Source organism: Bombus bifarius, unplaced genomic scaffold, assembly GCF_011952205.1.
Source record: "Bombus bifarius isolate JDL3187 unplaced genomic scaffold, Bbif_JDL3187 scf7180000008199, whole genome shotgun sequence".
Classification (NCBI taxonomy): Eukaryota; Metazoa; Arthropoda; class Insecta; order Hymenoptera; family Apidae; genus Bombus; species Bombus bifarius.
Window position 1 is genome coordinate 1304133 of NW_022884505.1, and position 14290 is coordinate 1318422.

A 14290-nucleotide genomic window follows, 5' to 3' on the forward strand; every position below is an offset into this window, starting at 1 on the left:
AATAATTATGATTATAATATATGTATTACAATTGTACGGCGGGGAACCGCAACCACGCTTCAACCTGCTTATCAACTGAGGATATATAAGGTGGTTGATAACTGGTGGTACAAGTGGAAAGAGGGTGATTCTAAATAAATAGAATAAATCGAAGAATAAAAATTTTTTCTTTTTTCGCATAGAATCACCCCCTTTCCGCTTGTACCACCAGTTACCAACCACCCTGTATACATGGATTTACCGACATAACATATTGATATTGCAGTTTGTAGACACGAGATAACGCTACACAACGAATCCTAATAAATGGATCAAGGCGCCATACCGCGGACAAGTGGGCCAACATTGTCCGGTCACTAAGAGTTTGGCTCCGCTTACCCCTTACCGCGGTAGTTACTAGACTTTTGTATATGATAACAACGAGTATATACCGGTATCAGTACATTTTTATCGATGATTGAAATCAGCCGGAGGTGTAAACAGTGTTATATGAATTCGTATTGTAACTTTAGCAATGTTAATCGCATGCAGAATCTTTATCAATATAATGAGCACATGGAAATTATTACAGCGTCGGTGTTACGATCTACTTTCATATAAATATTCGCTGTTAGTGATATTAACAGCATTTACTTGCATATTTATCGGCATTGTTCATTTTGGAGAGGTTAGGAATTTCATTTTCCCCCATTGTTTTTCTATCTATCTATTTTGTTGATTATTAAAAATTTATGTTTTATTGTTATTCATAGAATATATTTTATTAATTAATTAAGTGTGAGATAATATTTTAATGTAAATGTCAAATTTGCATGTAAATTTCGAGTTACTGAATTTCTTAAATTCAAAATAAAAATTTTTATTCTAATTAAATATTAACGTTTCAGATGTGGATAACATGGAGTAAAGAGAAATACGAAGCAGTGTTCCATTCTTTCAATGATAATATATTAGGTATCTCTTTCCAAAAAAAATTATGCCAACATGTTCCAATAGATGTTGTATATACGTGGGTCAATGGGTCAGATCCAGTCTTCTTAAAAAATCTTAAAGAGCATATTCCTATAATGGATGTTAACACAGCTGCTTCCAGATTTAGTGATAAAGATGAATTAAGATATTCATTACGTTCATTGGAAATGTATGCACCCTGGGTGAGACACGTGTATATTGTTACAAATGGTCAAATACCGAGTTGGTTAGATATGGATAATCCTAAAGTTACACTTATTACTCATGAAGATATATTTTTAAATAAAAGTGATCTTCCAACATTTTCTAGTCCAGCTATTGAAAGTCATATTCATAGGTAGTATCAAATTCATTATACAATAGCAATCATAACAGTTTATATTATCTAGTTAATAGCTATTTGTAATCTTCTTAACAATGTAATTTTTTATTTTTGCAGAATTCCTGGAATTTCAGATAAATTTTTATATTTTAATGATGATGTAATGCTAGGAGCAGAAGTGTGGCCAGAAGATTTTATTACACAAGCAAGTGGCCAAAAAGTGTATCTTGCATGGTGGGTTCCTGATTGTTCAGATGTTTGTCCTTGGGCCTGGGTGGGTGATGGATCATGTGATCCTGCTTGTAATACAACATTATGTGAATTTGATGGTAGCACTCATTGTTTATATTTGTTTTGAAATAACAACTATAAAAAAATGTAATGACCTAACAATATGTGTAAACTTAAACTAGTATCATTAATCTTTTTTACAGGAGGAGATTGCGATAGCACACCAGTTCCTACTGACAGTGAAGCTCTCGAGGAAGAGGGAGACTATCCACACAAACTTTTACAAGATCCTCTAGAAGATACTAACTATGGATTAAAATTTTTAAATATCTTTAGAAACAGAAGTATAAGTACTATGTGGAATGATACACAATTGTCTATTCAACAAACATTCCCAAATACAGTCACAAATCTAAAGATGCATGTAAATAAATCTTATAATTTCAAAAATAATAATTACGCGAGTTCCATTGAAAGATATTTTAATGAACAATTGAATGAAAATGATCAAACCGTACCAACCCAAAAATCGATGATATCAAAAATGATAAATAAGATAAGACATCAAACATTGAACGTTACTGAGAGACGTCTGCAATTGAAACGTTATTTAAATGATGATATCATGAACTTACCACAAGTTAGTAGTACCACAAAAGCTAATCATAAATCGACTCATTCTGATCAATGGAAACTTCGAACAAGACAACTTGATACATATGCCGAATCTTTGCTATATGTGAATAGAATATATAATATGGCATATGGTTTCGAACGTAGAAGAGTACCCGCTCATATGCCCCATCTAATAGATAAATGGATCGTTGCTGATATGCAACGAAAATTCGAGCACGAATTTAGAAAAACATCTAGCCATAAAGTTAGAAACTCCGAGGATATGCAATTTGCTTTCTCTTACTTTTACTTTCTAGCTAGTGAGAAACGGAAAGTACCAATTGAAGAAATATTTGATACATTTGACACGGATAAATCAGGGTAGTTATACTATTTTAAAATAGTAGTAATAGAAAAAGAAAGAAAATAACAGAAGTATTATTCAAAATAGTAATTCTTTTTCAGCACTTGGTCAGATAGAGAAATTAGGACTCTTTTATCTAGACTTTATCCACTTCCTCTTGATTATAGTCTAGTCGTTGAATTTGAAAATGCAATAACGAATTGTTCAAATCATATAAAAGTTACTAAAGTATTAAATCCACCACCTGGTGAAAGATATTTGGATTCATCTCTTGTGAGCAAACACTTTGTAAACTTTAAATAATACTTAAATCTAAAAAGAAAATCTTCTATTTATAATAATAATTTATGTTTTTATAGCCGATTGTAACTAAGGAATTGATAGCAAAATGCGAAACGGTTTCACGAAAAATTAAAGACAAATTCAGTCAAGAAAAGCTTTACCCACACGAAATAATTAAAGCTGGAAAGAATGAAATATTCGAAATGTTAACAAGCAACGTGTCTTTAACAGTACAACTTTTAGACGAGATACGTAGAGATCCAAAGTAAGTAGTTGTAATCATTTTTATATTGCTAGGATTTAACGATAAATAGAATAGAATAATTTTACTTTTATTTTAGAAAATTTATTTGCTTAAATGACGATATGGATCCCCTTCGACGTTCTGAGAACGAAATAGTTCGGGCATTACTGAACGATTTTTATCGCTCACTCTATCCATTACGCAGTACTTTTGAATTGCCTTTGCAATATCGAAATCTTTTCACTCATCGACATAAGCTCCTTGAGTGGAGATCTAATCGAACAAGGGCCAGAAATTTGTTGTTATGCCTTATCCTTTTATTACTTCTTACGACTTTCTATCACTTATTTTATCATCAAGTGCGTCGATTATTCAGAATACGAGCACTACCCATATTACTCGTTTAAGTCTAAGGTACAAATGCAAAAATAGGATAAATATATTGATATCTTTTAAACAGAGCAACATTTTCTAAACATTTTATGTGATATAGGATTGTGTTTTATACAGATAATTCCCATACAAATTTGTACTATTTTAGCAGATAATTCATCTATTTTATTGTGTGTTTTACATCTACAAGTCCATCCACAATTTAGAAGTGATATTTGAAGAAACAAAATACAAATCTCTTTGTTTGTTTTAAAAAATTCATTTAGAAGGTAACATTCGTTGCTAAGAATCGATACTTTATAAGGTATAATGTATAATAAGGTATGAACAAATAGATATTTAGTGTCGCGTTAAAATTAAGTAAAACGTTCCTGTGATATTGATAAAGTACTGATTGTCTTTGTTTGTTTCTCTCTTAACAAAATGGAAGATTAGATCTCATAAATTTTTCTCCAAGATGAGTGTATCATGATATGTATATTCACTTTACACTGAGATTTGAGAAGTTATATAAGATTTAAAAAATGTATAACACTTTTAAAGTGTTATTAGTTTATAGTATTTTAATATTTCTCTATTCTAATGTGTAGTACAATTTTTTACTAGAAAATTACCCGGTTAATAATTGTTGAAGATATGAAATGTACCAAATTTGTACTTACTGTTAATAGAATATGGATATTATTATTGAAGTAGAATGCCATTAAACTGAATATCTTTTTAATTTCGCAGTTTGTACTTATTTTATTTCCAAAAAACCGTGTATGTACATAATTTTATTCAAATAAAGTTATTCGTTATTTCTTACTAGTTGTATATTATTTATACACAACTCAGTATATAGAGGGTTAAAGGTATTATAAATTATAATATTATATATTACTTTATAATAGTACTTTATATATATATTTTTTTAATTTCTTTTTGTTTCAGTAAGGAGAAGTAAGATTTCATAATTTCATTTCATTTGTTTCATTTTGTTACTTCACTCGTATCGTTTCTAAACGTCTAACATTTCTCGTTTCCTCGATAAAATTTTAGTCGAGTAGGTATAACATGTGATTTATACACATACGCTTTCGAAGTCGTAATAAATTCATACAACACTATTTCTGTATTCCTTGCTTTTTATTGTACAATAGCATGTATGGATGTTTTGTGTACTTTCGTGTAAACACAAGCGTCCTAAAATCGAAGCATAAAAGATATAAATCTAAAATTTGCTTTAAATAACGCTACTTTCGAATATTTCTAATTGTTTCCACTCGCTAGTGCCATATATTTAGTACTTAGAAAACTTTCGCAGATTCATGTCACAATCATATTGCGTCTTGTCATGACTCCGATATCTCTTGTTTGTCTAAAGGGGGACAATTCATATGGCGGAGATTTCGCGGGCCAACCATGCCTTCTTGTACTCTTGCGCATTCACTCAACCATATTGCGACACTAGCTACCTCTTCAGCTGATAGACGAGATCCAATACCTAATATCGAATTATAACAGAAATCTTATGAAAATTAACGTAATGATAATCATAGGAAAGAACTGGTTTTGTAAAGAACCGCAACATAAAAGTCTCAGGTAATTTTGCAAGAAACTTGAGATTTACAAAGAATCATAAACGTAACACAAATAAACTCGAACAATTTTACAACCCGGCTTGTATATATGTATGTATATCGGTTTGTAATAGAATTAAAGATCCTTTGTTATCTCACCAGGAACATTCGGATAGTACTTGAGCAATTTTGCGTCTATAACCTTCTTCTTCTTTTTCCTTTCAACCCTATCTTCCGTATTTCGTATGCTCTGTTTCTCGCTATAACTTTCTGCCGAAGTACTACTAGTCACACTTTTTGCAGATGCGTTTTCACCTTTCAACTTTTGTCCATTAGATCCCGGTCTCTTGCTTGACTCGACATTGCTAGCGGATATCTCGTTAGGTTCTATCTGTGAAGTTTCTTTGCTAGAGAAATCTTGTTTCGCCTCATCTTCAACCATCTTCTTGTGGCTAGCGTAACTTTCGCTCAATTGCGGCGTTATATCAGCTGTAGAAGAATATTTTTGTAAATTATGTAACAAATGTGCGAACGGAATAATTTCTGGTAAGAATGTACTTCTCGAAGAGTCTATGTCCTTTCTTGATACCAATTCTAAGTCTAAATTTGCGTCAGCTTCCGTGTCTTGGCTCGTAGCTGAACAAACCCGATCTATAGAATATTTTCTTTTGCTCGATGCTTGATTTTCTGAATATTCAGAATCGTATATAATGAATTCTGTCGGATCGTCGTCGCCAGGATCTCTTTCGCTCCCGTCACAACAAAGTCCAGCTAAATATCTGGAAAAGTGTTATTATTGATAAATTAATTTTCTCACATTTAATAAAATATACATTGAATTTGAACGCTAAACATTGTAGAATTTGTTCTATTATTGTGATATATAAAACCCTATAGATTTCAAGGTCTATATGTATATACATACATATAAGTACAATATATGTATATCCTCCATAAATTCCTATATGTATAATCCTATAAATATCCTATGAATATCATTCGCATCTTTCTCAACGCCCTATATAAGTACATCCTTTTTCCCTTCAGTTGTGTGTTTTATAGCTACACGGTTTATTACCTATATCAATATGTGTTATACATTTTGTAAGTTCTGTATATACCCATATATCTCCAGAAAAAATGTAACTGGAACCATAGCAGATCCGCCATCAGGTTCGTGAGTGAATAACTCGCAAATCATAGTCATTGTTTCAAAGAGGCTGGAACCTAAAAGTCCAACAGCGATTGCCAAGAATTTTTTCACTTGGCATTTTCGTCGAAATTTCCCGATCATCAAGATCAAATTTAGATCCCGACGATCCAAACACAAGCAGTCCCATAGCCTTAGTATCGTTTCCACAGGCAACGTTTTATTGTAATCTATTCAAGAAATATTATTTTTCAATATCGGTAAAAGATGCTTATCTAAATACACAGTTTAAAAACTTCTCCACCCAGATCACACAGTTCTACTTTAGAAAAATAATAACTAAGGGTTATTTTATATTATATATTTTGTTTAACATACCTAAGAAATATCTAAATATTTGATATTTATAATTGATAATTCTACGTCCAGTTAATAAGTAATTATATTTAATATAATTATTTGATTCATTAGCATCAATAATTAATAATTAGAATAATTGTTTGTATTAGTGATTAGTATGAATACAAAACACAGACCAAGAAGAACCGGTGGTATTAAATATTAAATATGGATAATCGATCAAAAATAACATATTCAAACAGTTAATAAAATATTCTATGTTGCCCCAACAAATCATATACCTATACATGTGTATTCGAATAATTATTATCGATACCTCCAAATTGACGAAGTAAAATCCTCAGAAAACCGAGAGTCAAACCAGAAGCGGTATTCGGTGGTGGATACTCCAATCTTAATTTCGTCGGTGGTTCCTCACCATTGGCCAACGCTCGAAAATACGAGCTAGACCATCGAAGTAAATCGTACGGTTGCGTTCGAATAGCCGCCTTGCAGAATTCCTTCAGAATTAATGGCAAACTCGGTGGCACGATAACTTCATGTTCTGAAACTGATTGTTCTGCAACAGACATATTTTTCAATTTTTCAAAGTTCAACAAATTATTCGTATATTAAGTACTGTAACTTTTGAATAAGGAACGAAAGTAAAATCTTAAGGGGGAATGCTAGTTGATACGAAGTGAAACTATGATTAACTTGAATATCGTAGTACATTACGTCAAGTATACTGTTTGTTGCCATTTCGCGGGGTTTCGTCGTCTAGGAAACAACATCGATGAAAAGTGATCAATTCGTGGTAGGAATAGTGTCGCTCACCTTCACTTGCATTCTATTTAACCCGCTTGTATTCTTTCGGTCATCTTCAATCCAATTGTAGTTTTCTAATATTAAGAAATATTTCAAAATAGATATGAAAGAATTGCTATTGATGTGTATCATTTTTTCGTTTAATTTTATATTAAATATTTTCTTGAAATATTAATAAACGTTTTCGTTTGCTAAAGTACGAGAAAGATTAAAATATAAACATTCGATAGTCACGATTAGATTAAATATATGTAACTCGTTAAGAACACCGACGAGGTACGTTAAGAAGAATCGATCGATAAAGAAGCTCCCCTTTTATTATTGTTATCATTCGTCAAGTTGAAAAGCTTTATCCTCTGGTTTTACATATAATATTATCAATAATAAAATTAAATTATATATATATGTTTTCGATATGAATAAATACCAAAATATTTATTAAAGTATATCATTTCGATTACTAATGTATAATAATATAACTAATATATTATGTATTTAATTTTATTATGTATAATATATTATGTATTTACATTTAAAATCGAACTTATTTAATCTTATTGCCTTAATTAGAGGAAAAACATTACAATTTTTTACTTCAGAATTTCTATGAAATTACTGACTGCAAATGTGTTTTATTCAGATTTATGTACATGTGAATTATTAGTCATCATAAACGTAAAAGAGTTATTTCGAATACTTTGAGGCGACATTTGTTATCCAGTGACAAAATTATTTACAGATATACATATGCTTGCATACAATATAACTCGTTTAAAATAAGTTCAAATATTCCCTCTGTAATGTGACGTAAAGAACAGATGCTTATAGATGGCGTCATTTTCGTGATTTTGGAGGGACAACATTATTCAATATGGCAGCAATTGGTATTATGCGTTTGTGAACGTCACTGTGAAAAGACCGGGTCTAATGCATCAATTATCGTAATTAAATCAAGCGCCTACTTACATACACATTAAATTAACCGGATTCAAGTTATACATACAAGAAAATACATCTTTTCCAACAAAAAAGAGTAAAATGTCGAAGCCAGATGAAAATGCAGACACAGGGGACACAGGAGACAATTCGAATGGATCTTCGGCCGAGACCACATCGTCTCGAGGTGGTGACTTCGAAACAAAACTTGAAACCGATCGTAGTAAACGATTCGATTATTTACTAAAGCAAACTGAAATATTCTCACACTTTATGACGAATAATCAGAAGGACAAGGCTGGGAGCCCTTTAAAGATCAAAGCTGGGAGACCCAGAAAACAGCCAGAAACCCAAGTGAAATTCGATTCTGGTGACCATAGGCACCGTAAGACGGAACAAGAAGAAGATGAGGAATTGTTGGCTGAAAGTAACGCCAGTGTCGCGCCAACCACTCGTTTTGAATCATCTCCACACTACATTAAGTCTGGTGAGTTACGAGATTATCAAATACGAGGCTTAAATTGGATGATATCTCTGTATGAGCATGGTATTAATGGTATCTTGGCTGATGAGATGGGTTTGGGTAAAACTCTACAGACTATCTCATTACTGGGATATATGAAACACTTCAGAAACATTCCTGGTCCACACATAGTCATTGTTCCCAAGTCTACGTTGGCTAACTGGATGAATGAGTTTAAAAAATGGTGTCCGTCGTTGAGAGCAGTTTGTCTCATAGGAGATGCAGAAACTCGAAATACTTTCATTAGAGAGGTTATGATGCCTGGAGAATGGGATGTTTGTGTAACATCCTATGAGATGGTTATAAAGGAAAAATCAGTGTTTAAGAAGTTCAATTGGCGTTACATGGTAATTGATGAGGCTCACAGAATAAAGAACGAAAAGTCCAAGCTATCTGAGATTCTGAGGGAGTTTAAAACTGCTAATCGCCTTCTGTTAACAGGAACACCTTTACAGAATAATCTTCATGAACTGTGGTCTTTGCTCAACTTTTTATTACCAGATGTGTTTAATAGTTCAGATGATTTTGATTCTTGGTTCAACACTAATAGTTTCTTAGGTGATAATTCATTAGTCGAGAGATTACACGCTGTCCTTAGACCATTCCTTTTGAGACGTTTAAAATCTGAGGTAGAAAAGGGACTGAAACCTAAAAAAGAAATTAAGGTCTACATTGGTCTCAGTAAAATGCAGAGAGAATGGTATACCAAAGTACTTATGAAGGACATAGATATAGTTAACGGTGCTGGTAAAATTGAGAAGATGAGATTGCAGAACATCTTGATGCAGCTGCGTAAATGTTGTAATCATCCATATTTATTTGATGGTGCAGAGCCTGGACCACCTTATACGACTGATGAGCATCTTGTTTATAATTGTGGTAAAATGGTTATCTTAGACAAACTATTGCCAAAATTGCAACAACAAGAATCGCGCGTTCTTATATTTAGTCAAATGACCAGAATGTTAGATATTTTAGAAGACTATTGTCATTGGAGAGGTTTTCAATATTGTCGTTTAGACGGTAACACAGCGCATGAGGATAGACAACGCCAGATCAACGAATACAACGCACCGGGAAGCGAGAAGTTCATTTTCATGCTGTCGACTCGTGCGGGTGGTTTAGGTATTAATTTAGCAACGGCGGACGTAGTAATTATTTATGATTCCGATTGGAATCCGCAAATGGACTTGCAGGCGATGGATCGAGCTCATCGTATTGGTCAACAGAAGCAAGTCCGTGTATTCAGGTTTATCACAGAAAATACCGTAGAAGAAAAAATTGTAGAACGTGCGGAAGTTAAATTGCGTTTAGATAAGCTAGTTATTCAACAGGGGCGATTAGTGGACGCAAAGCAGACAGCGTTGAACAAGGACGAAATGTTGAACATGATCAGGCACGGTGCAAACGAGGTATTTGCATCGAAAGACAGCGCCATCACGGATGAAGACATAGACACTATACTTCAAAAAGGTGAAGCCAAAACCGAGGAAATGAAACAGAAATTAGAAAGTCTGGGTGAATCTTCTCTGCGTAACTTCACTGTGGACGCACCCACGGATTCCGTCTACCAATTCGAAGGTGAGGATTACCGCGAAAAACAAAAGATTCTTGGAATAGGTAACTGGATAGAGCCACCGAAACGCGAACGTAAAGCCAATTACGCGGTGGACGCTTACTTCAGAGAAGCTCTCCGAGTATCAGAGCCAAAAGCCCCGAAAGCACCTAGACCACCAAAGCAACCGATAGTCCAAGACTTCCAATTCTTCCCGCCACGATTATTTGAATTACTCGACCAAGAGATATATTACTTCCGGCAAACGGTAGGTTATAAAGTTCCAAAAAATCCAGAGCTTGGATCGGACGCTGCTAGAATTCAAAAAGAAGAACAACGTAAGATAGACGAAGCTCAACCATTAACTGATGAAGAAGTTGCAGAGAAAGAGAAACTGCTTACTCAAGGCTTCACGAACTGGACGAAGAGAGATTTTAATCAATTCATAAAAGCTAATGAAAAATATGGTCGTGATGATATTGAGAACATAGCCAAGGAAGTAGAAGGGAAAACTCCCGAAGAAGTGATGGAGTACTCGGCTGTTTTTTGGGAAAGGTGTCATGAGTTACAAGATATAGATAGGGTAATGGCTCAAATTGAACGAGGAGAAGCAAAAATACAGAGACGAGCCGGGATTAAGAAAGCCTTAGACGCCAAAATGGCAAGGTACCGTGCTCCTTTTCATCAGTTGAGGATAGCATACGGAACAAACAAAGGTAAGAATTACACCGAGGAGGAGGATCGATTCCTCGTGTGTATGTTGCACAAGCTTGGCTTTGACAAGGAAAACGTATATGAGGAGCTTCGTGCCACGGTCAGATCGGCGCCACAATTTCGTTTTGACTGGTTCGTGAAGTCTCGTACAGCTTTAGAACTTCAGCGGCGGTGCAACACGCTAATTACGCTCATAGAGCGCGAGAATCAAGAGCTGGAGGAGCGAGAGAGACAAGAAAGGAGAAAGAAAGGCGGCAGTATTGGTGCAAAACCTGCGTCCAAGCGAAAACAAGAGAACCTACCAGCTCCGCAAGACAAACCGCGGAAAAAGAAGAAATAAAAAACTTAAACGGAGATACGTTTCCAGTTGTCATTTGGAAAAACGAATTTAACCACGATATAATAATCTTTTCATCGTTCATTCTCCATACATTAAAACGATCTGTCATCGTTTAAATTTAAGGAGAACCTGTAAACTTTTTTGCAATTTCGCCACTGTTTCATTCCCTATGAATCTACATTTCAGTATGATTACGTTTGACTCGCTTTTTCTTAATAACCATCGACAAATATTTGGAGTTAACAGGAACAAGCAATTAACAGAGTAAAACAGAAAAGCGTTTTGTGGCACATCGAATTTTTCATTTTTTTTTCTTTTTTATAGTGTACGATAGTTTCTGGTGAGAGTATCCAAAATATTAATTTTATATATCCATAACTTTTAAAATAACGCTTTCCGCAGCTTAAAACTAGTTATTTTTAGATTCTACTCATCAAAACCTATCATACATCATGAAAAAAAAGTTAGAAATTCAGTCTATCCCAAAACGAAGTTCAGCCGGAGAACGTATTTATTAATATCGTTAATAAACATATTATTGTAATAAATGGATTTTCACATGTGACATTGAGAATGATAGCTTTTATATTTATATGCACCGGATGATCTATTTCGATTCATCTTATGAATGTCAAAGTGGTGCTTGTTTCTGACATTGATGAAATTAACAGAAAGCGAGATTTTTTACACATATATATATATTATAATTATCATAGAAAAATTACATTCGCCGACATGTATGTATTGCATATAAATCACATACGTACCTTGATTTAATTTTACATAATTATAATGCAATATTACGTGAACGATTTTATTTATTTGCTATGATTTTAAAAGGCATTGTAATTCGTTTTACGAATAAAATATCATGTGCCGTTTCATATGAAAATCGAAAGTGTTTAGTTGTTGATTATTAATCACCTTATGTAAAATTGAAACGACGATAAGATACGATTAGGATACGATTATGGTGGATTAGAATATGAAGATTATGAACGATAGAAAACATAATCGATCCTATTTTCATGTTTTTGAATATATAATTATATGTATAGAATTTCAGAATTCTTAGTACTGAGTGAAGAAAAGATATTTAGGTTTATATATAATATTAGGTTTATTTGTGTTTAAATTAAATGTAATTATGAATAATATAATGTAATCACACATACATACGTATATTAATTTAAACGGTGAATGTATTATTCTTCGTATAGTTTAGGAAATCGATTATCGAAATGAGATAAATCACAAATTCTTTGTTGAACAATCATCGGTTTTTAAAATATATAGATGAAACATTAAAAAATGATTATAAATACGATTACATTTCAAAAACTTACATTCTCTTCGTGTAACAACTTGAAAAAGGTATTATAACATATATATCAGCGTTGATACCGAAATGCTTAAAAAACAATTTTAAGATTATTATTTTATTTGTTTTCTAGAAGAATTTTTTATATTCTAATTTTCATTAGTCCAGTTATTGGATACGATTTACAAGAGAACAAAGCGTTGTTACTTTTAAATGCATGGGAAAGTCGAATTAACCGATAATCGGTAAAATATGCATACAAGAGTCTCGTGGTAAATATAACAACAACAAATTGTTCATTCATTGTGTACATACAATCATTATTCTACTAACTATACTAGTATTTTATAACTATATTCGATGACATATTACTAGAAATTATTGATTTTACAAGGTCACAAAAAGAAGATATTTTACCGAGTATGATAATAATATCGTAATTTAATGAATAATTTAGTATATATATATATATATCAATAAGATAGTTATATATTTTTATAAATGCATACTAATTATTAAAAAATATTGATTAATTATATCATGAATTTATGAAAGTACTATAAGAAACGTAGAAAACATATTTCTATATGACTTTATTTTTCTTAAAGTAAAACCGTAAAAAGTACTTTTTAAAATAAAACAAAGTTCTGATTGCTGCATTATATCAATGTTAAGAGAGATAAATTTCAAATAAACTTAACGAAATAAAATGAGACTGTTAATAGAATCTTTTTTTATTTGTTTTTTGGATCACTTTTTAAGGCCCCGGAGTTCTTCATTATCACCACAGAATATATGTAATATTATAATCATATATGTATCTTGAATTTGGTGTTATATTTAAAATCTACTCAGACTGAGAGATCATAATGAAATTTCTGTTTAATTAAACGATTTTCCTCAAAAGGCAAATAAAATAATCAAAAACCAAAATTGTTTCTTCTTATTATTCTATACCTATGCTTGAATTCATAAAACAAAAGGGATCCTTAAACAAATTTTTTTCATTGTCTTTAATTTTGTAACAATGTAGAATATCATTTGAGTAATAATGCAGCTGATAATTTTTGTTATCCCGTTTTTTTCTAGATGTAAACTTTCCACCATTTTTTATCAATAAAATGCTTCAAAGACAACAAAACAAGCTACAGAATTATTGTTTTAAACAATAATGATCATTTATAAGCAAACAATTTCGTATAAACGTATGAATAAATCCTAATTTTTATATACGATCTTAATTGCACATTCATAATAACAGATTACATGTAATCAATATTGCTAATTAAAAATACTCATATGTTACATTGAAGGGAATACAGCAAAATTCGCAAGAAACTGAAGTGTCCCAGTTTATAGTAATTGCTCATCTTATCCTATTCTTTTTATTTTTGTCACTTTTCTTTATATTTTTTTATTTTTTTCTGTTTTTAATAATTTTTTTAATATATTGCTATCTTATTCTATTACACATACTTTCGGAAATCTTACAGCAACATTGTTCTGTCTGAAATTAATCGGCAGTAGAGTATATTTAGTTTACAATGAATATATGTTCATCATTCGGTAATTACAATTATTAGAAATAATATGACTCCT

The 14290-nt window shown here is 32.1% G+C and overlaps 3 protein-coding genes across 5 annotated transcripts; 2 read left to right on the forward strand and 1 right to left on the reverse strand.

Annotated features, from left to right (window-relative positions):
• The first annotated feature begins 376 nt into the window (after positions 1-376).
• On the forward strand, positions 377-4150 carry LOC117210195 (N-acetylglucosamine-1-phosphotransferase subunits alpha/beta). Of its 2 annotated transcripts, none has more exons than XM_033452969.1 (7): positions 377-667; positions 888-1309; positions 1412-1623; positions 1729-2521; positions 2606-2777; positions 2864-3055; positions 3128-3250. In XM_033452969.1, exons 1-6 carry the CDS (start codon positions 515-517, stop codon positions 3053-3055), a joined length of 1944 nt encoding a protein of 647 aa, XP_033308860.1. In that variant the 5' UTR covers positions 377-514; the 3' UTR covers positions 3128-3250. The 2 variants fall into 2 exon arrangements, with proteins under 2 accessions (XP_033308860.1, XP_033308859.1); XM_033452968.1 differs by having other exon boundaries at positions 379-667; positions 2864-3051; positions 3128-4150.
• A 196-nt stretch (positions 4151-4346) lies between these two features.
• Positions 4347-7213, reverse strand: LOC117210236. Of its 2 annotated transcripts, XM_033453045.1 has the most exons (5): positions 6812-7213; positions 6107-6365; positions 5544-5764; positions 5145-5474; positions 4347-4909 (listed from the first exon to the last, which is right to left on the reverse strand). In XM_033453045.1, exons 1-5 carry the CDS (start codon positions 7065-7067, stop codon positions 4758-4760), a joined length of 1218 nt encoding a protein of 405 aa, XP_033308936.1. In that variant the 5' UTR covers positions 7068-7213; the 3' UTR covers positions 4347-4757. The 2 variants fall into 2 exon arrangements, with proteins under 2 accessions (XP_033308936.1, XP_033308935.1); XM_033453044.1 differs by having other exon boundaries at positions 5145-5764.
• A 974-nt stretch (positions 7214-8187) lies between these two features.
• LOC117210318 (chromatin-remodeling complex ATPase chain Iswi) lies at positions 8188-12264 on the forward strand. The gene has a single exon (XM_033453240.1). It carries the CDS (start codon positions 8341-8343, stop codon positions 11368-11370), a length of 3030 nt encoding a protein of 1009 aa, XP_033309131.1. The 5' UTR covers positions 8188-8340; the 3' UTR covers positions 11371-12264.
• The last annotated feature ends 2026 nt before the right edge of the window (positions 12265-14290 follow it).